The 20,540-nt window shown below is 40.4% G+C and overlaps 1 protein-coding gene across 3 annotated transcripts in view; it reads right to left on the minus strand.

Moving 5' to 3' along the window:
• The window catches only part of Dab1 (DAB adaptor protein 1), a 1,164,537-nt gene that overhangs the window by 158,253 nt on the left and 985,744 nt on the right, over positions 1 to 20,540 (minus strand). For all 3 annotated transcript variants that reach the window (XM_058581502.1, XM_058581503.1, XM_046451102.2), the window contains 2 exons: positions 10,453 to 10,592; positions 2,241 to 2,339 (listed from right to left, as the gene is read on the minus strand). In XM_058581502.1, coding sequence (XP_058437485.1) covers positions 2,241 to 2,339; positions 10,453 to 10,592 — 239 coding nt within the window. The remainder of the gene's footprint in view (positions 1 to 2,240; positions 2,340 to 10,452; positions 10,593 to 20,540) is intronic.

A 20,540-nucleotide genomic window follows, 5' to 3' on the forward strand; every position in this document is an offset into this window, starting at 1 on the left:
TTTCCCAAGTGGCCTTGTGTGGCACATTGTGCTCCTGTCTTGGACATGTTGATAAACAAATCCCAGGGGAACTGTAGGAAGTCACTTATCTGAGACAGACAACAAGCAACATGGATAAGCAAAAGGTCCCGTGAGCCAGGTTACTTGGGTTCTAAGCTTATCTCTATCACTGCTTATTTTCGGCAGGTCATGTCATGTTTCTGTTCTGGGTGTCTTCCAACTATAATGCAGGGACAATGATAGCATCTCTCCCTTGGGTGCTTGTGAAGAGTACTTATATAGAACTTAGGGCAATGCCAGGCACCTAATGTACACTTGATGAAATAGCTGCTACGGTGGGTTATGTTTGAGTGTGTCCCCCAGGGGTTCACAATCTGGAGAGTTGGTCTTTAGTACAGCAATGCTGAAACATGGTTTGGAGCCTTTCAGGAGATGTGGCATAATGGGAGGTCCTTTGCTGAATTAGGGGAGTAAGGGGACTGAGGGATCCCAGTCTCCCCCTGGCTTCCACTTTCAAGATATGATCTCTTCTTCTCTCTCACCTGCTTGCACTACTGGTATACCATCCACCCTGAGGTCCTTACCAGAGCCAAGCTGGGGGCTATGTCTTTAACCTCCAAACTGTGAGCTGCATACATCTATTTTCTTTATAAAGTCAGCCTGCCTTAAGTGTTTCATTATGGCAACAGAAAAGTGGATGAACACAGTATCCACTTTTAGGATGAAATATTATTATTTCACAGGACTGTTTTGAAGACAAAACTGGATAATACATGTACAAAGACCAACCTAGACTATAGAAGGTATTCAAAAACTGGTTGCCATTATTTTATACCATGGTAAAGTATATATACATAAAACTTATTGTAGTAACTATTCACAGTGTCTGGCTCAGTGGCATTAAATGTATTCATAGTTTTTTTGCAGGTGTCACCACCATCCACCTCCAGAACATTTTCATCTTCCCCAACCAAAAAACCCACGTCTATCAAGCAATAGCTCCCCCTCCTTCCTTTTCCTGGAAATTATCATTCCACTTTCTATCTCCACGAGCTCCACACTCTGGGTACCTCATACAAGTGGGATCACCCAGGACTTGCCTTTTTGTTGTAGCTTACTTTGCTCAGCACACTGTCTTTGAGTATCACAGGTTGAAGAATGTGCTGGAATTTCCTTCTCTCTTAGATTGCATTCTATCTAGATGTGACCCTTTATTCCTCTGTCACTGGACACTGGGGCTGCTTTAATCATTTGGTTATTATGAATAATGTTACAGCCAATATCTGTTCTATTACTAGTTATTTAGAAGCAATTTTTCTATAGTTCTGTTCTTTCTTCAAAAAAAAATACATTTTCACTTTTAAATGATTACCTGACCACCCTCATGTTATCAGTCAGAACAAGGAAGAGAAGCTAAAACTCCAAATGACCAAGGTCAAAAAACTCGGTTGGTGGAGCATTATTTATAAAGTGCTTGATAAATTATCTTTGGGAAGTTCAAAGGAGGTGATATACATGGAGGTGTTTTATAAGCTGCATAATAATGAATGAATTAAAGACTAAAAACCCATTGGAGTGTCACTCTCTCAGTACAACAGATCACAGAATGTTTTTCTGTTTTTCCCTACCATCCATGAACGAGATCGACGGTGTCAGGCAAGCTCTGGGGATGAATATAGGAGTTAATTGCAACTGTAAGGTTGATGAAAACACAAACCACTTCTTTGGTGGGTTCAAGAAACATATCAACCCTTACATTTCCTGGTTGGCGGTAATAGATTTTATTTTTAAGACGGAGAACTCTATTTATTCTTTTTGATTACAGCAATTGTAAGGTGCTGGGGGTTAAACTCAAGAGAGCCTGGATGCTTTGACCAGTCCAAAGACCTACAATGTGTCTCCCTGTAGGATGCATGTCATCAAAGTTGCCAACACACAAAGAAATTTAACTTAAACTGTCATATTACCACCGCTCTTCAAAGCTTATCAATCTCTCCTAAGATTACCAGCATGGTGTGACACTTTTATCACAATTACACTGTAGCAATCACGGTGCAGTCACACTGTGGCCAAGTCAGCAAAGAGACTTGCTTTGATGGACGATCACAGTTGATCAAGTTTGTCAGATGCTTTATGTGTTTTTATGCTTGTTTGATATTCCCGCCCAGAGAGTAGAGGCTTTTAAGGGCACATCTGTCAATGGACTCAATTTCACGTCGCCAGGCGATTCTTTCACTTACCCCTGTCTTCTCATCAAAGATTTTGATCCCTCCAAAGGAGATGGTTAAAAAGATTTTCTGTTTGTGTTCTCCTTTGGAACGAGCGCCAGCAACAACGCCCTGTTGAAAGGAAGGACATAGTTTTTACCTTTGTGCTTTCATTTGAAAATTCCCTTGGGTCCCCAAGGCATGTCAGAGACCCTCAACCACTGCCACCAATCATGCACACCCTTTCCCTCTGCCCTGCGATGATCTGTGCACAAAGTGCTCACATCTGCTTGATGTCTTAGAGTAATAATTGACTTAGCTGTTCCAACACGGTATAAATACATACTTAAACATTCATTCTAACCAAGATTTAGAGAATGCCTACTGTGTGCCTACATACTTGGTTCAGAGTTAGGGATCCCCAACTATACACAATATGGACCTCATAATAATATTTTCACTGGATTGTATGGTGGATATGGATTTAATCTTTTCAATAAAGGTGAGTCACTAGATATATGCCTAAAGGTGATTTTATTTTTGTACTTCTAGAAAAGACTTTTGTATGAAATCAATCCTACAGATTAGAAAGAAAATAAAGGGAAAGATGCTAGACTGTATGTTTTATTTTTGTTTGGAAAAACATGATCATCACCTACTGCTTACAATTTTTATCCAAAGACATTTTGCATTTTCTATTATCTTTTCCCCTACCATTCCTGCACTTTCAAGAAAAACACCAAATGCCTTCCATTGTTCAAAACATCTATTTCCATACTTCCCCAAACTTTTTATAAACTGATGTGTGTATGTGTGCATGTATATATCTCTATCTCTATATAGCTGTCAAGAAGGCAAATGTCACAATAAGTAGGAATGTTACTTTGCTTATATTCTATCCCTAGTGCTTACAACAGTCCCTGGAGGATAGCAGATGCTTAGCAAATAATTGTTAAATGAATATGAACTATCTGGAGACCAACTTCCAAAGCTGATAAGATTCATGTGATGAGTAAGGATGGTTGCTTTTAAAATAAATTAGACTCTGTGGCCGAGGTAAGTACAGGCTTCATACAAGGGCATACCAGGAGAGTAAAGGCATTTCTAGGGTCTACGCCAAGGGCTGTTACAGACTCTCCATTAATGTCTTGAAGCTCCCCACTCCATCATGTTTGAGTCAACAGACTGTACGATTAAGCCCACCTTTCAGTAGTCACAGCACTGGGCTTTTAGAAGTAGCAAAGTCTAAAATCACATTGATTTCTGTTCCCAGGAGATAATAGTAGTTTGTGCTGTTCACAGGACAGTACATTCTCAGGACCAGGTTTTGGGAATGTGTAGTGGTAGAGAGACCTGAAAGAGGTACATCCTCTTGAATTTGTCTGCTTATCTTCACTTTGGGTGTTGAAAAATATTCTGTGCACTCAGAATATTTTATTATACTCTTGGTTCTATGTAATCCTGGACAATTACTTAGCCTATGAGTTCCATTTCCTTAAGTGTAAGTACTTTTTTTGAATTGTTAAGAGAATTAAACATTTTTTTGTAAAGTAGCTAGCATGGTGTACCAGGGTATACTATACAATTTAACAACAATGAATTTCTTCTAGTAATAAATGAATATCCATGAAAACTTTAGTCCAATCCCAGCTTGGATACCTACTAGTAGGAAATTCATCTGGCATCAGTTGCCCACTAATTCTCAAACACATGTTACTCATCGACTGACACACAGAACATTAGAATCAGAGAAAAACCTTAAAACAAAGTTTTCCAACCAAGGATGAGAAAACAATGTTCCCAAAGGTAGTGGGCAGTCCTGAGATAGCACAGAGAATTAGGGGAAATGCTGAGACCATAACTCAGCCCTCCAAACTTTGTTCTGGGAGCAATAATTATTTTGTTCTTTCTAGAAAAACCAGATCTCTCCTATCTAATGTCCCTCTTCCAGCCTCAGGACTAATAGCTACCCTCTAGTTGGTAAGACTATGGTTTACTTTCAAAGTAAAGCACTTTGTTCACATCCCACATAACACAACTTTAATCCAATGGTCTCTAGATTCCTCATTGTGCTGTTGGCTTTTGAATTCCCTGTGGATACTCTTAAGGAACATGGTGGAATGGTTAATGTTCATCTTTGGAATCCCAGAGGTAATTCCTGTTTCCCTTTAGTGTCATGCTCTCTGACTCCCTTAGCCAATAGAGAACCCTCTTCATGCCAAACTGCACTTCATTCAGTTTTTTCCTGGCACTTACTGCAATCTGGCATATCACATAGTCATTGGTTGATTTTTCTGTCTTTGTCCAGAGGAACGAAAGCTCACTTGTGCATACCTGGTGCTGAGAATGGGACCTAGCATACAGCAGGCACTCAAGGAGAAGTGAGATGGCTTTCCCTCATTTAGGTAGTAAATGAGAGGACCAGTCAAATGTTGAACCTAGGAAAATTTGACTTTGAAATTGGTGTTGTTGGCTGCATTTGAGTAAAATAGCATATGCTGCCACCACACCATACCCCGATCTCCAACCTCAAGTATCCAGATGAGACAGAATAAGTAGCCCCTTGGTGGGCTCTGAATGTGTCTCCCCAAATTCATATGTTGAAACTTAACTGCCAATGTGATTTCATTTAGGAGGTGATTAAGTTACAAGGACAAAACCCTCATAGAGGGGATTGGGGCCCCCGTAAAACGGCTTGAGGAATGTATTGTTCCCTTTTGTATCTTTGTAGTTCTGCCACATGAAGACAGTGTTCATCCCCTCCAGAGAACTCCAATATGAGGCACACCTTAGAAGACAGAGGCTGGACCTTCACCAGACCCTGAACTGCTGGCACCTTGATTTTGGGAGTGGCCAGTATCCAGAACTGTCAGGGAATACATTTCTGTTCTCAATAAATTACCCAGTTCTGGGAATTTTGATTTAGCAGCACAAATGGACTAAGAGAGCACTTTATTAGAGGAAAGGATTGAGAGGACTGATTCAGAGGGGAGGAGAGCCCCTCCTCCTCTATTCCTCCCAGGGAAGGATGTCTCAGGACAGGGCAGGGAAAGGGTTGCACCTTTGGCCAGGAAGAGTAGCTTTAATGTCTCTAACTCCAAGATAAATCCTCACAGTCCCTAGGCTTGCAGAATCCTGGAATATCAGATAGCAGTACTTCCTGGTACATGGCAGTGCCCAATAGATATCAAGGCTATCTTTGCTTGCTGGTTCCAAGTACCTGTCAAAGACTCTCTGGTAGAAGATTGTGGTACATAAAAAAGAATGGAAAGAGTCAATATGCATGTTCCTGCAGGCTTGGTGCTTGGGCTGCTGGTCTTGGCTTTACATGATAAATGAAAGAGAGAAGGATTACCCACATGGTGCAATCTTTTTGGAAATAAAAGTCCAACTTTATTAGCCATTCTTTCTCTTGTAAAACAGGACTCTGCATAAAGCTCTGAAAATCTGCACTAAATCTAGGCAGGCCTGCCACCACAGCATGCCTCGGGGACTCTTCTCCCATAACAATATCCACTGTGTTATGTAGCACTAGTGGGGGTGCAGAACACAGCCCTGGTTGGGGAGTTTGATGCTGCCTATGTAGGTGCCATCTGGGCCTCTGTACCTAATATCAGCCACCTGACCCCATAAGTTAACACTGGAAACCAGGAAATTGGGACATCAAACATTTTATTGGGTGTCTACTCTATGTTAGAAGTTTTCTTATGTGTCATTTTATTTAGCGCATACCACAGTTTTAGGAAGTAAGAATTATCTCCTTCAATTCATAGATAAGGAAACATGAGATTAAGGGTCAAGTGACCTCCCTAAACCTAAAGAAGAAAGTCACTGAACTGGAATTAAGGCAGTGATCTTTCTGATTCTAAATGTAGGAGTCATTCTACTATAACCCTCTCTTCTCAAAAAGATTTTTTTCTGGGAAACAGGTTTTTAAAAATTGACCATGCCATATTAAAATGTGTCCCAAAATTTCTGAAGAGAGCTCAGTGGAGAGGAGGAACTCTAAAATTTAGAAACACATTTCTTTCCCTATAACTGTTGGGACAGTTTAATGAACTTATGTGCATAACACTGTCAGCATGGAACACAGGGGACAATGGTCCATGATCGTTATCATTATTGTCTGAACTATTATTGGTATTTCTGAGCAACACCATGTACTAGGTTCTGTATGATATGGCTGGCATGGACATCCCAAAGGATGCCCAGGTAGACAGTATCTTAGGGGAGGAATTTACCCTAGAGAAAAGGTCAGCCAGACCAGGCAGGATTAGCAGGCTGCCTATTCAGCTCAGAGGATACTTTGACCATTAATTAAGATGACATACAAGAAAGGGTTTTGAGAACACTCCCACAGCAAGGAGCATGCACACGATATCATGACGGTGATCTCCACACATAAAGCACGTGTGTAAACACAACAGGCTACAGATACAAATACTAGAAACCTTAGGATGCTATTTCAGAAAGCCCCACATAATAAACTTAGTCTCTGTTCCCAGGTCTGTTAGTTACTAGCTTGACAATCTTAGAGGGAAATATCCATCTTAAATTTCATTTTTCCTAGTTAAAAAGGGATGATCAATAACTTTCTCTGTCCTGCTTTGTGCCCTAAGACAGTCCCATGGAGACTCTATTTCCTGGTGTCTGAATCTTCCTTCCCTCTGGCTTCCAGTTAAGTTCCACTATGAAAGATACAGACAGGAGATCAGAGGGTGGAAGGAGGGAGACATAGGGGTATTTTTCTTGACTTCTCTTTATTGATATGTATCTCTGGTTGCAGTTTTATTTTTATTTTTTTAATTTGAGGAAGGGGCCTTCCTTATCTGTTGTATTTTTCCTAGGTTTCATTAAAGATTTTTTTTTTTCCCATAAGTTCCTAGGAGTGGAAATAGCCTCTCACTATTGTGAGACTCTGGGTGCCTCACCACCCTCGCCACCTTGCCTTCCCTTTGCAAATATCTCCTTCATTAAAGTGTCCTCATCTGACCTGGGTAGGGTGAATTCTGCCTTCCAGGACCCTGAGTGACATACTTGAGGTTCTGTACTCAGCTTGCCAGGCACTGTCTTTGGGAGATGGCATCTTCTCCCGTGATTTCAATCATCATTGTTTTATCAAATGTCTGAAAGTTGGTTATCTGAAAAGCCAATGGCTGTGGCTGTTAGATGGTAGCTTATGGGTAGGAGATTAAAATCAATTTATGAATCAAGATGAATTAAATGCAACTACAAAACACAATATAATTAATAGCTAAACTATGTCTTGTCAAACACCGGGCCTCTGGAGATCTAGGTTTGAGTTCTCTCACACTCAATGAAGATGGCCAGACAAATTCTTTAACCTCTCACAACCTCAAGTTTGTTGGTTATAAAACAGGAGGCTGATGTTTATCTCATAATATCAAAAGAGATAATATACATGACAGCGCTTTCTTGACTCTAAATTGAAATATGACAATGACAATGATGATGGTGATGATGGTATGCCTGGCACCCAGGCAGTGCCACTCAAGCTCACAACATGAATCCCCTCTAAAACCTCTGTAATCGAAGACAAAAGCCCCTGTGACAGGAAAATGCACTAGCTTCAGGAAGTCTAGCAAGGAAAAAATTAATTTTTTCATTTCTCATCTGGCAAGTGGGCCTTTTCTCAAGGCTAAGAGGCACTTTGTTCTTATCTTTCTCTTACTTTCCTGGGAAGGTGGCCAAATAGAGAATAGATCATTAAGATTTCTATGTTTCCTAAAGAAAAACCACTGGGAGCCAAAATGTCATCACACTTATTAGCAACTTGCAAATAATGAAACATAACTGTCTGGGAACCAAGAACCCTTCAATAAGTTTACTGCACCTGACAGGAGTATGTTATGGCAGGACAAACTCTCAGGGCTTTGGGGATCTCAGAGTTATGAGTGGTGACAGATGGAACCCAAAACTGCATGTAAAACACACACACACACACGATTGACAGTCATTGCTAGGTCTGGTCCAGCTGGCTTGGCCCAATCTCAATCCGAAGGGAGAACCTTCAGAGATCACAGGCAAACCCTTGCTGCACATCCACTAAGACACCAGAGCTTCCAAGAGATAGTTGTGCAATGAGGCACTCCATGACAGGTGCCATGTGGCCATGTATCTAAAGTCAGATGCCTGGTGAGTGGTTCTTTTCTGGATATGGGGGAAGGAAGATGCATGAGCTCCTTTCTCATTTTAAGCCGACCTGTGGCTCTGGGTGGGAAACAGGGAGGATTAAGTAATGACATTTTAGTGATTTTTTTTTTTAAATTAAAGTTTGTCAGGAACAAATCTCTATTTTATTTTGGCCTGATTTCATAATTGTAATGAGGAACTCCAGCAAGAATCAAGATCCAGGCTTTATTCCCTTTTTTCCCCAATTCCCCTTAGGTTGGCAGATATAACTCTATCTAACAGGGGAGTTGGAAGAAGTTGAAAACAAGAGGCTTCACCTCTTCAGGACTTTCTGTGCCTCACTTGCTAGTAGACAGTTTGCTTTCTGATCTGATTCCATGCACAAGTCATGGGTTCTAGTCTGGGACAGGAAAGGGGCTGGCGAAACAGAAGGACTGTAGTTATCCAACTGTTCCACAAATTGAGTGCAATAGTCTGTTTCATTTAAGATGCCCATGTGACCATGTATCTAAGTCAGGTGTTCCAGACCAGCAACCATCAGAGACAAAGCCGGGAGGTAGAATTCTTCCTGGCCAACTACTTTTTGCATTTATCATTCAGATGTGAACTTAGAAGAAACAGAGAGCTCATTATTGGACTTCTCTTAAACCTCAATGATGATTTTGATGTCTTTTATATATTTTTCTTAAATTAGGCAAGATACTATACCTTATAGTAGATATAAATAAATGGTATCTTAGCAGTTACATATTACAGCTTAAAAAAACAAAAAGAAATTAATGGATATCCAGTAGAAAATCAAGAGTTTTTAAAATTCTAATTCCTATAGCCATACTATAGGGGAAATTTAGCATTCAATATACATGGTAAGCTGCTAAGAAATAGCAAGAGCAAAAATAAGCTTTGATTATTAACCATCTGAAAGGATAGGTGATACAGAGGGCATTTTACAGACTTTATCTCACTTAATACTTTAAAACATTTTACTGGGCTTGGTGTATTTTTCTTTTCTTCCTTTTTTTCTTCTACTTACAAATATTCCACTGACCAAGTTTTGTCCTCATGGACTATTTGAAGATTTGGTTAAAAATGCTCACATACATTATTAGATGAGAAAAAAAATAAAATATGCAACTACATAAATTATTTAATTTCAACTTGATTAAATATGTAAGAATTTATATACACATAAAAACACACAATGACTGTAAATTATACACCCAAAACTGTAACACTAATCGTCTTTGTGGGATTTTTGGATTATTTCAATTTTCTTCCTTATACTTCCTATATTTTCACAATATTTTATAATGAACATTTATGAACTCTATAATCAGAAAAACAAATTGTATATGTTTTAAATGCATAAAATATTTTTAGACTTCTTACTAAGTCTTTTGTTTTTCTAATATTTTGTTTCACAAAATAAACAGAATGTATGAAGACCACAATCTGGAAAAAAAAACAGTATTCCTTTTGTATATTTTTTAACAAACTGATTTGTTTATTTGTATATTCAAAAATTTCCCAATTTCTTTGGTTAGTTTCTTAGTGAAAGGCTTTTTCATAGCATTAAAAATGCTAAATAAATAATCACAAAGAAACCTCTTTGTTATATCTCCAAATTCCAGTATCTAGTTATGGATGATTTAAAAATATTATTTTTTTTCTGTTAAAAAAGTGTTTGGAATGCATTAGTAGAAATTACAAGAATGAATAAAATCAGCTTTCACCTTAGCATCTTTTACCATATGACAAAATATGTAAAAATCAAAAATAATAGAGTGGCAAAAATTCCAAAAAATGTGACAGACTAAACAATTTGACAAGTTTGTAGTCTTATTTTTACTTGGGCTGCAAAATAAAGACATAATTGGGTAAAATATGATGATTTCAAAACTTATAAAGCAAGACCTAGCAAAAATACCTCCATATAGTAGATCCTCAGTAAACATTTGCAGAAACACTGAAGTCTCTTCCCAGTGAATAAATGTATAAGTCAATCATGAACAAAGTAAATTTTGCCATAATAATGGCGATCAACACTTCCCTTTATTCACCCCTGGGTAATTAAATGACAGGTACACAGCACCTTGAGTTTCATCATGGAGTCTTGACATAACTTGTCTCCCCGAGCTGCGGAAACTTCATCAATCCCGATCAGTTTGGCTTTGTACCGGACCCCTTCACCTTTAAACCTCTTTATCAAAGTGGCTTCACTGCGATCCTGACCTGAAAACAGAGAGACAAAGATTCAGATATGAAGCTGTTGAGATCCAATTGTCACTGTGTGTCTTCATCTGTGTCCTGTGGAAGTCAAATCATGGGGCATGGCAGAAAAAAAAAATGAGTAATATCCCTAGATGCAAATTCTGGCTGTATCCACTGAAATACTGAGGCAAACTACTTCTCCTTGAGCCTCATCTTTCTTAGGCATAAAAATTACAAGAACCATCCCAATGAAGAATGCAGACAAATAAATCTGACAATATATATAAAGCATCTAATTCCATGTTAAGTGAGAATCACCTACTAAGAGTTCACGTCCAAGAGTCTTGTTGGGAAAGCATCAGCACTGACTCTCCAGTATCCCAACATTTAATAGTGCTTTGGCAAGGGTCCAAGACCTCCCTTACACCCAATTCCATGGGCTGTTTTATAGGGAAACTCAAGAGTAATTGCTTTGCATCAAATAATGACCCAGGATGATTATACAAGAAATGGTTTTATGATATCTCTTCTGATAACTCATGAGTTTAGGGAAATTGGCTTCACACTATATGGAATTGAGTGACCATACCTTGCAACAGGCCCTCTCAATAATTATCAACATACTTACCATTATGTTAATAATATTTTATTAATATAAATAATATATTATATATAATAATTATTATTAACATAATATTTTGCTAAGACCCATCAACCAGGGGTTTAAACAAACCCCTCATAAAGTCAGGGCTATGAAATTGCCGTGAGCTGAGCAAGGGATTTGTGCAGGAGATTTCATAAACTTTTTATCCACTCTTCACAATGACCAAACCATTTCCGTTTTCCAGGTAATTAAGACAGTCTCAGAACTCAGGTAGCTTGTCTGGGCTCACAGAGTCAGAAATAGGTTGAATACGTGGGCATTCAAAGCCCTCTGTAAGCTCACCATAGTTTGCCTACTGTGTCGTCTGGGCACTGCACACTGGTCCTCAGAACTGGGTACACACAGCCCACTGATGCTCATTAGCTCCAGCTCCTGATTCCTTCTCTATCATGCCTCCCCTCGTGGTCAGAAACTTACCGTTGAGGGCATCAGAGATAATCCAGTCCATTTCTTCCAGCTAGGTCATGTTCAATCAAAGGCAGCTCTATGTGTGGCTGAGAATTATCTGAGGATATGCTTAAAACAAAAAGCCCAATGGCCACAGCTTACCACACTGTAGTGCTTTTCTGCTGAGAAAACATGGCTTTCATTTCATTCATTTATTCACTCATCCCTTAGCGAGCCTTTCCTCTGTGCCAAATGCAATTACTCACTGGCAACAGATGAAGAAGACAAAAATTGGTGCCCCCAGAAGCTCCAGGTTGGTGATGTAAATAAAAATGTATAGAACATTATGCTAGGTGTGTAAGAGGTTTCCCTCCCACGTCGACTATACTGTCTGAGCCTTAGTTCTTTATCTGCTAAATGAGGACAAAGGTCTCCCATAGCTTATGTAGGTTACTACAAATATTATGTGCAAAACATGGATTCATTCTCATGGTGAGCTTTCTACTAATGGTAGCTGTTGCCACTATGATCAGCCCAGTAAGAGAAGCACTACAGAGGGCAGGATGCTGGCAGAGGGGAGGCCCAGAAGAAGAACATCAACAGAGCTAGGCCTGGACATCTGGTCTGCCACTTCTAGTTCTCATTTGCATCCACTGCACTCCGTGACTCCTACATGATCAAAGCCTTTGAACAATATCCATAAAGCAAACAGAAGGCCTAGGTGATTAGTCAGAGAATATAACCAATGTGAAAATTAAACCTCAGGGTTCTGTGAGGGCATGTCCAACACCAGAGCTGAGAACATTTGCTGCCATATGCCTTTGATGGGCACCTAGCTAAGTGAAAGGCCCTGCGGTCCCACAGTCCCCTCTTCCTGACTCACTATTTAAAGTTGGGTTGGGGTGACCTACAGTTTGGTCTGAGGTTACCTCTCTGCCTTGTCAACACATTACATTGTTTCAGTCACAAATAATGTTCCTTCCTCTATTGGAACCTCCACCATCCCCAAACTTTAACTGGAATAACGTCTATCACAAAGCATGCACCAATGTTCCTAGAAGAAATTCCTAGAGGTAGATAACAAACACCGAAATTGAATCAGAGAGACCCCATAACTTGTCCAAGTTCCCCGAGAAGGACATGACCCAGATTTGTACTATGCCAAGCCCATGCTCAGGATTTGTTTGTGTTCCGTGTTCTCAAAGCTGTTCTCTCAACCACTGTGATTAATTGTCTCTCATCAATCTAACTTCCCTATAAAGGCCTAACTTTACCTTCTACAGAAACATATCTGGTCCAAATCTGTAATATTAAATATAAATACACTGACAGCATGGAAACGCCATTGCAGGTTAGAGAGAAAGCTTGGAAATGGAACAAACACTTGCAGCACCCACTCATGTCCAAAAAAAAAAAAAAAAAAATTGTCCACGAGTCAGATACAAAGAGATCCTTAAGAAACGTGAGTCAGGGTGCAGAACTCTGCTGAGGAGAAAGATTCACAAGAGGAGGCAGAGCCAGATCAGGTGAATAAGGGCAGAGATTAATAAGAAAATATTAGGCCATTTAGAGTAAAGTAGGGAGCCCAATTTAGATTAGGACCCAGGGCCAAGCTAATTTGTATGAAGGGCACTTAGGCAGTAGATAATCTAGTTTCTCATTAAATGTTCCACCATTAAAAGGGTAATTTTTCATGAGCACATCTTGAACAAGGTCTCCGTTATATTAGTTAAGAAATAAATAATGGGTATCAAAGCCATAAGGCTGTAATTCCACCAGAGGCACATACAGTTTGAGGGTGTTAGGGACAGGGTCAGTCTTCATGCATGTTTACATCATGAATCACAGCCTAGTTTGGATATGAGAAAGGCCATGGGTTCAAGGGACACCATCAAAATGGTCACTCTTATCACGTATTTACTATGTTGGTCACTATGCCCAGTGTGTCACATCAGCTGATTTCTCCTTTAGTCTTCACAATGCTGTTTGAGTTAGGTTCTCTAATGAGTACGATTTCATAGAAGACCAACACCAAAGTCCAGAGTTGACAGAAGAGTCTACGTTTTTAATAACAACTCCATTGAGACATAATTCGCACACTATAAATTCACCCTTTTAAAGAATACAACTCAGTAGTGTTAGTATATTCCCAGTTATACAACCAGCACTGCTGTCTAGTTTCAGAATATTTTCATTACTCCAAAAAGACACCCTGTGCCCATTACCTATTACTCCCCTTTCTCCATTCCTTCCAGGGCTAAGTAGTTACTAATCTCTGTCTCTATGGATTTATCCCTTCTAGCTATCTTATGTCATTGGAATCTTATAATGCATATATTTTTGGTGTCTAGATTCTCTTACTTAGCAGCAGCATGTTTTTGAGTTCAGTACGTATTGGCAATTCATATCTATTTTTCCTTGAACATTATTCCATTGTGTAATTATATCACATCAGCTGTTGCAATTTAGATTTTAGATTGTTGCCAATTTTTGGAAACAATCTATTATGAATAATGCTGCTAAATACTTTTAAGCATTTGTGTGGATATGTTTTCAAATCTCTTAGTATTATACCTGGGAAAGAAGATGCTAGGTCATATGGTATATTTCTATTTTTCACTTTTTGAGAAACCATCAGACTTTTTCCAAAGTGACTATACCATCTCACTAGCAAATTTGGAGATCCAGGTTCTCTACCAGATGTTCTTCCCAACATATGGTATTGTCTTTTTACTTTAGTAATTTTAGTGGATGTTAAGCAATATCTCATTGTGGCCCTGATTTGCATTTCCCTAAGGATTCAGGATGCTGAGCACAAGAAAACACTTTCTTTCATTTGCATATATTTTTTGGAGAAATATCTATTAAAACCCAGAGCCTTAATTTGAATCCAGATCTTGTGCAAATTTCATGGTTTTAACCCTGAGGCTGAGCTTCCTGTGACCTCACTGCACTCTTATTTAGCGCTCTTAACTTTGTGCCACAGCTATTTGAGTCTTAAGCAGCCTAGAGTAAATCTACAAATCTTCCTGGAAACAGGCATTGGTATTATTCTGCAGATAAACTATAGCCAGAGAAGGAATTAAAAGTTATTTTCAGTTGAGTTGGGAACAGTTTCTCACCCTGTTCTACTCTAGGACCTGAGTTCTTCTGCTGGGAGACAATGGGACTTAAGGGTCTAAAACGTGAGCTCTGCAGGCAGGACCCAGCCATCTGAGTCACTCTCTTAGTTATATTATGGTAGGGAAGTCCTTTGATAGATAGCAACACTATTATAGACATGTAGAGATAGTGGTTGCTCTCATGTGGGGTGACTGGGAAGGTTAAATAAATAACACTCAGGACAGGGACTGACATAGACTAAGCTTAGTCAACACTGGCCATGGTTACTTAGGGGACCACAACACTTTCAGGTTGTCTGGAACAATCTCCAGTTTATACACTTATTGTCTTGCCACCTCATTACCAGCACTATTTACTACTCTCAAAAGTACCGAGTCGGAAACTTCACTTGAGGGTGTCATCCCCAACAATACTGTCATTTATACACCATCTTGCATCATCGAGTTCTTGGTCCAGATGCTGTGCAGGTTTAAGCATGGTGAGAAGGTAGGAGGCCCAACAGGTGAGGAAGCAAGGGACATGCTGTGCAGAGGAACTGAAGGCATGCTGCTACCTGGTGAAGAATGAGGTGGGTCAGCCTGCATTTTAGAATCACCATGAGAATCTCTGAAAACACTACCCTGCATGCAAATTTTGATTGGAGTATTGTGGGGTGAGCCAGAGACAATGTACCTGCAAGGCAGGGGGCTAGAGAGCAATGTGTGTGTTCTAAAAATAAAGTTCGTTTCTGCTTGATAAGTGGCTCGTGAATTGTGCCCAGCCAGACTGCGGCACAGGGCTACGGTGGTGCTGTCAGAGTCTGGAGGAGACTGGCTACCGGAGCCTAGGAAGCTTCTGGAATTCCCTCTTTAGGTCATAGGAGCTATAAATGACGCACGCTCATTTGAGGATTAGATTAAAAGCAACATCTTGGCAACATCTGGGGAAGTTTAAGGTTTTCATAAATTGATTGATTAATTCATTTATTCAATACTTATTGAGTGCTTATGGTATGTTCTAAGATGTTAGAGATGCAGGAGTAAATGAAGCATATCAATATCCCTGTATTCATGGTCACTGCATTCTAGGGGACAAGGCAATTAATTTCTGCAGTAATTTTTAAATTTTAGTGAAATGGAGAATCAACTGTAAAAACAACTACAACAGCAACAGATTCTCATAGCCTACCCATGAGATATTGCACTAGTAGGAGGGACTCAGGAGATTGAGGTGACCCTGAAATATGTAGTTCTTAAAGATCACTAGAAAGCAGCAAGGAGTAAAATGAATAGCAATTTACTTATGTAGGAAAATCTCTTGTAGAATGGTAATTCTCAACCTGGCATCCTCAGAATGGAAATTCACAAAATTCTTATTGGGATTTTTCAAATCCATGCTAATCTTTTAAACATTTTATCAGCTGTGAAGGAAAATGGTATAGTAGTAATAAGGTACCTCAAAGGTTATTTTCATAGACTTCAACACTGCTTTCTTACAGGATGGAGAATATTTGTTAATGTTTTTCTAAAAGGGATCACTTTAAGTTCCAGAAATATGACTTGGGATCTGTGGCTGGCTGGGCACGTGTTCCCAGGGGGATAAAGCGTGTGCCTGCTGCTGGGCAGCCTCTGCTACCTCATTACTGCTTCCCTGCTTAGATCAGAGGAAAAGAGCCACCACTGAGTGGTTTGAAGATTTCTACTCTGATACACCTGCTTTAGTTGGCTTCCTGAACAAGAGTAATTAACAGCAACTAATAGGGGATGCTTTGTCAGAGATCTTAATCCAAAACTATCTAACCTAATCTGAGAATTAAATTTTCAATATATCACTGATTTGAATTCCAAAGGAGGAAGACATGGGGGGTTATGCAGGATCATACAGTTGCCTAGAAACCAAGCCCCCTGAAAGAAAGGCAAGGAGGCCTGGATTCAGACAGGTCTTTGTTACTGCACCTTCACCTATGTGATTACACAGGACCGCCTTACGCTTTATTGAGGTTCAGTTTCATCACGTGACCAATGAGTGTTCGTGGAGATAAGATGGTCTCTAAAGCTGAGTGCTAACTACCTGTGAGGATACTTATAACAAAGATTTAGAGAGTTCTACCAGGAGTCCAATCTATGTGATATATTTTGGAATAGTTCAGTTTATTGTTATAGCAATTTTTGTTGTTGCTGGGGTACTAGGAATGGAACCCAGAGCCTTGCACATGCCAGGTAAGAGCTCTATTACTGAGCTACATCCCCAGCCCTTTTTATTTTATTTTTGAGAATGGGTCTTGCTAAGATGCCTAGGTTGGCCTCAAACTCAAGATCCTCCTCTCTCAGCCTTCCAAGTAGCTGGGATTATAGGTGTGCACCGCCATGCCTGGGTGTTATGGGAGACTTATGTGGTTGTATTTTAGATCTGTAAACAGAAATTCAGAGAGCTCATGCTGCCTAAGTTGACACATCTAGGCAAAAGCTCAATTTGGGGTTTAAACCCAGGCCTTTCTAAATCTCCAGGACCCAGGTCTCCGGAGTATCTGATTTAGTTTTAATCATATATTTCTATAAGTAAAGTAGCCTTGAAAACAGTATAAATAGGTACCTAGTGAAAGAGATATAATGCTACATAATATGCACATACTACTGACAATCATATATTTATGTTATCACCTACTTGTTCTTAAAACTTTTCAGTTTTAAACCAATCATAGATGTGTTACATTCCTCGTGTGTCCCATGTCCCAGAGTATTAATTTGCATACCCAGAGGGGTATTTTCATCTTCTAGTGTTTCCTTGAAGATCACTCTGAGAAATAGCAATGTGAAAAGCCCTCAGGGAATCACAGCAAACCCACAATGGTAATAAGAGGTACGTTGTTTCCAGGAGTCTCCCATGTTGGCTTTATAGTGGGTCATATGCCCCCAGAGGCTGCTCTTTCATGCAGTGGGGGTGGGTGGGTTGCCTGCATCTTCCTAGAGGGCATCTGGAGGCATCCAGACATCACAGGGGATGTGCCCCCACTGCCTCCTTAGAGATCCACCCCAAATGCCATCCCATCACACTGCCTGACCTAAACGCCACGGTCTCTGCCTGGCCTGCCCTGGGCTGTCTTCCCTCACATTCCTCTTTTCTGTCCCCTCACCTCTAACACCTTCAACTCTGGCCTATGGGGCAGGCTTCACCCCCATCCTTGGCTTTTGCTAGCTTCTCTTCTCAAAATTGCCTTGTTTCCTTAACAAATACTTTAAGACTCAGACTCTCTGCTGGGAGGGTTTATTTTTCTCTCCAAGTTCCGTGCCCTTCCTGTCCCCAGTTCTTTACCAACTAGAATGAACGTCCTGGATGTGTCCTACAGAATCCCCCCAAATGGTGTCCCTGCTGAACTCCCCAGCCTATTTTGGACCACACCAATGGCCTCCATTCAATCTCCCAGCACACCACACTCGGCATGCTGTTGTGCTGTGTTAGCTTTCTGTTATAACAAAAATACCTGAGATAATCTGCTTAAATGGAGAAGAGATTTATTTTGGCCCATGGTTTCATTCAGTCTGTCCTCACATGACTCTGTCATTTTTGGTCTAGTGTGAGGGAGACCATCAAGGCTGGGAGTATGTGATGAAGCAAAGTTGCTTAGCTCGTGGCAGCCAGGAAACAGAGAAAAGGAAAAAGGGGCCAGAACCCCAATATTAATCTCAAGGACAAGAACCCAATGACCTAACTTCCTTCCATGAGGCTCCACCTTCTGAGTTTCCATCTCCTCCCAACAGTAGAGGATGGTCACCATGAAAGGTTGAAGAAGCTAAAATGTAAAGGATAAAACTTGATTCTATAAAGTCTTTCTTCTAGTTCTGTTAAGTTACACATTTCCGAAATAAGATTAAGTTTTGTTCTCCTGGGACCTGAAAATTGTGAAAGCATAAAACAAATCCCGGAATTGCCCATTAGATGTGTGTCGAAATCTCCCCTGACCACCTAGTTGCTCAACGAGAACAACCTCCTTTCCTCAGAAACCATGCAGTCCCGCACGTACACACCTCAGGGCTTAAACCAATCAGTTTAAATATATACCCATCTTAGTACTGACCAATCACCCCCACCTGACCTGTTCCCACCAGTGAATGTGCTAATCATGTTTTAGAGTTGTTATTTGATTTTCCCGTGGCATGTGATGATTTGCTAAAGGATGCTATGATGTATGTAAAGTCCCTGCCCCCTCCAAAGAATGTATATAAGCTCTGCTCAAGTTGTTCCCGGGGCTCTTTGTTCTTTGCTCCTCTGAAGTGAGCTCTGAGCCCCAGCATGCTGGACCCCCAATAAACCCTTTGCTGTTGCATGAGACAGTCTCTTGGTGGTCTTTTCCTCCGACGTTTGCCCGACCTTTACAACCAAGACTTCAGCACATGGCCTATGGGGGATATTTAAGATTCAAACCACAACTTTCTACCCCAGGACTCTAAAGACTCAAGTGGTGAGGGCTAACTGAGGGTGCTCCTGGGAGGTTGTAGAACCTTTAGGAAGTGGGGCCTCGTGGAAAGACATTGTGAGGTCACTTGGAACATGCCCTTGAAGGAGACAGTGAAATGCTGGTTTCTCCTTTAGTTTTCTTCCCAATTACCATAAGGTGAGGCTGTTTCCTCCATCACATATTTTGGCAGGAAGCACTGCCTCACTATAGACCCAAAAGCAAAGGAGAAAAGCAACCTCAGACTGAAACCTCCCAGACTGTGAACTGAAATAAATGTTTCTTCCTTGTAAGTCAATTATCTCAGGTATTCTGTTACAGTGATGGAAAGCTGGCTAATACAATGTGCTCTACAATGTGCACCTGCGGTTCTTTGGGTCTGCATTATCTATCCCTCCCTCATCCTTTCTCCCTTTCCTGTTTGCACCTGAGATTCAACACAATGTCCTGTGCCCTGGAGTCCTCTGTTCTAGAGAGCTATCCAGCTGATTTACTTTGAGATGCTCTCTGTATATTCTCCTGAGAATTCCTCTACACTCTTGCAATTAATTAATCTTATTTGCACTAATCTGGTTAATAGCTACCATTCTCATTAGTCTGTAAACTCTATAAAGGCAGAAACTATGTCGGATCAGTTGACCACTGTATCCCCAGCGCCTAGCATGAAAACAAACACACACACACACACACACACACACACACACACACACACACACACACATATATATATATATATATATATATATATATATATATATATATATATATATATTTGAACTTTTCTCCCTTCAGGCATCTGTCCTAGGACCCACTGGCCTTCTTCCTCTAACAATATATTTCATATTCCTTATCTATTTCCTTCTTTACACTTGAGCTACATGAGGATGGAACTGGGATTGATCAAGTGTGTCCTCTGAATCTAGCATGGTGCCAGACACAGTGCAGGTCCTCCATGCTTGGACATGAGTAACTGAATAAATGAATACATTTATTTATTCTAAAGCACTTAGTGGATTCCAAGGATCAGGATCACCGTGGGAAGGAACCCTTTCCACACAGACCTGGTTTCATCCATCCTGTGAATGTGATTCACTTAGTCTTCAAGGAATAAAATTCCTAATTGCCATGAAGTGAATGGCACACCAGCAATCACTATGATGTGAATCACTTTGCTGCATGACACTAGGGTGGGGTGGTCTCAACCTCAGCACGACCTGCTCACTTCCTAACCCAGGAAATGACTCTCCTCTGAATATGAATCAGGCCACTCCTTCAGGCACTGAACAAATTCTTCCTGTTCGAGCAGGACTCAAAGATGGCCTCAGGAAGAACCCCAAGCCCCTGTGCTATAGCAGAAGGCAGA

The sequence above is a fragment of the Marmota monax genome, unplaced genomic scaffold (assembly GCF_021218885.2).
Source record: "Marmota monax isolate L192 unplaced genomic scaffold, Marmota_monax_Labrador192_F-V1.1 WCK01_AAM20220418_F8-fsc00023, whole genome shotgun sequence".
Taxonomy (NCBI): Eukaryota; Metazoa; Chordata; class Mammalia; order Rodentia; family Sciuridae; genus Marmota; species Marmota monax.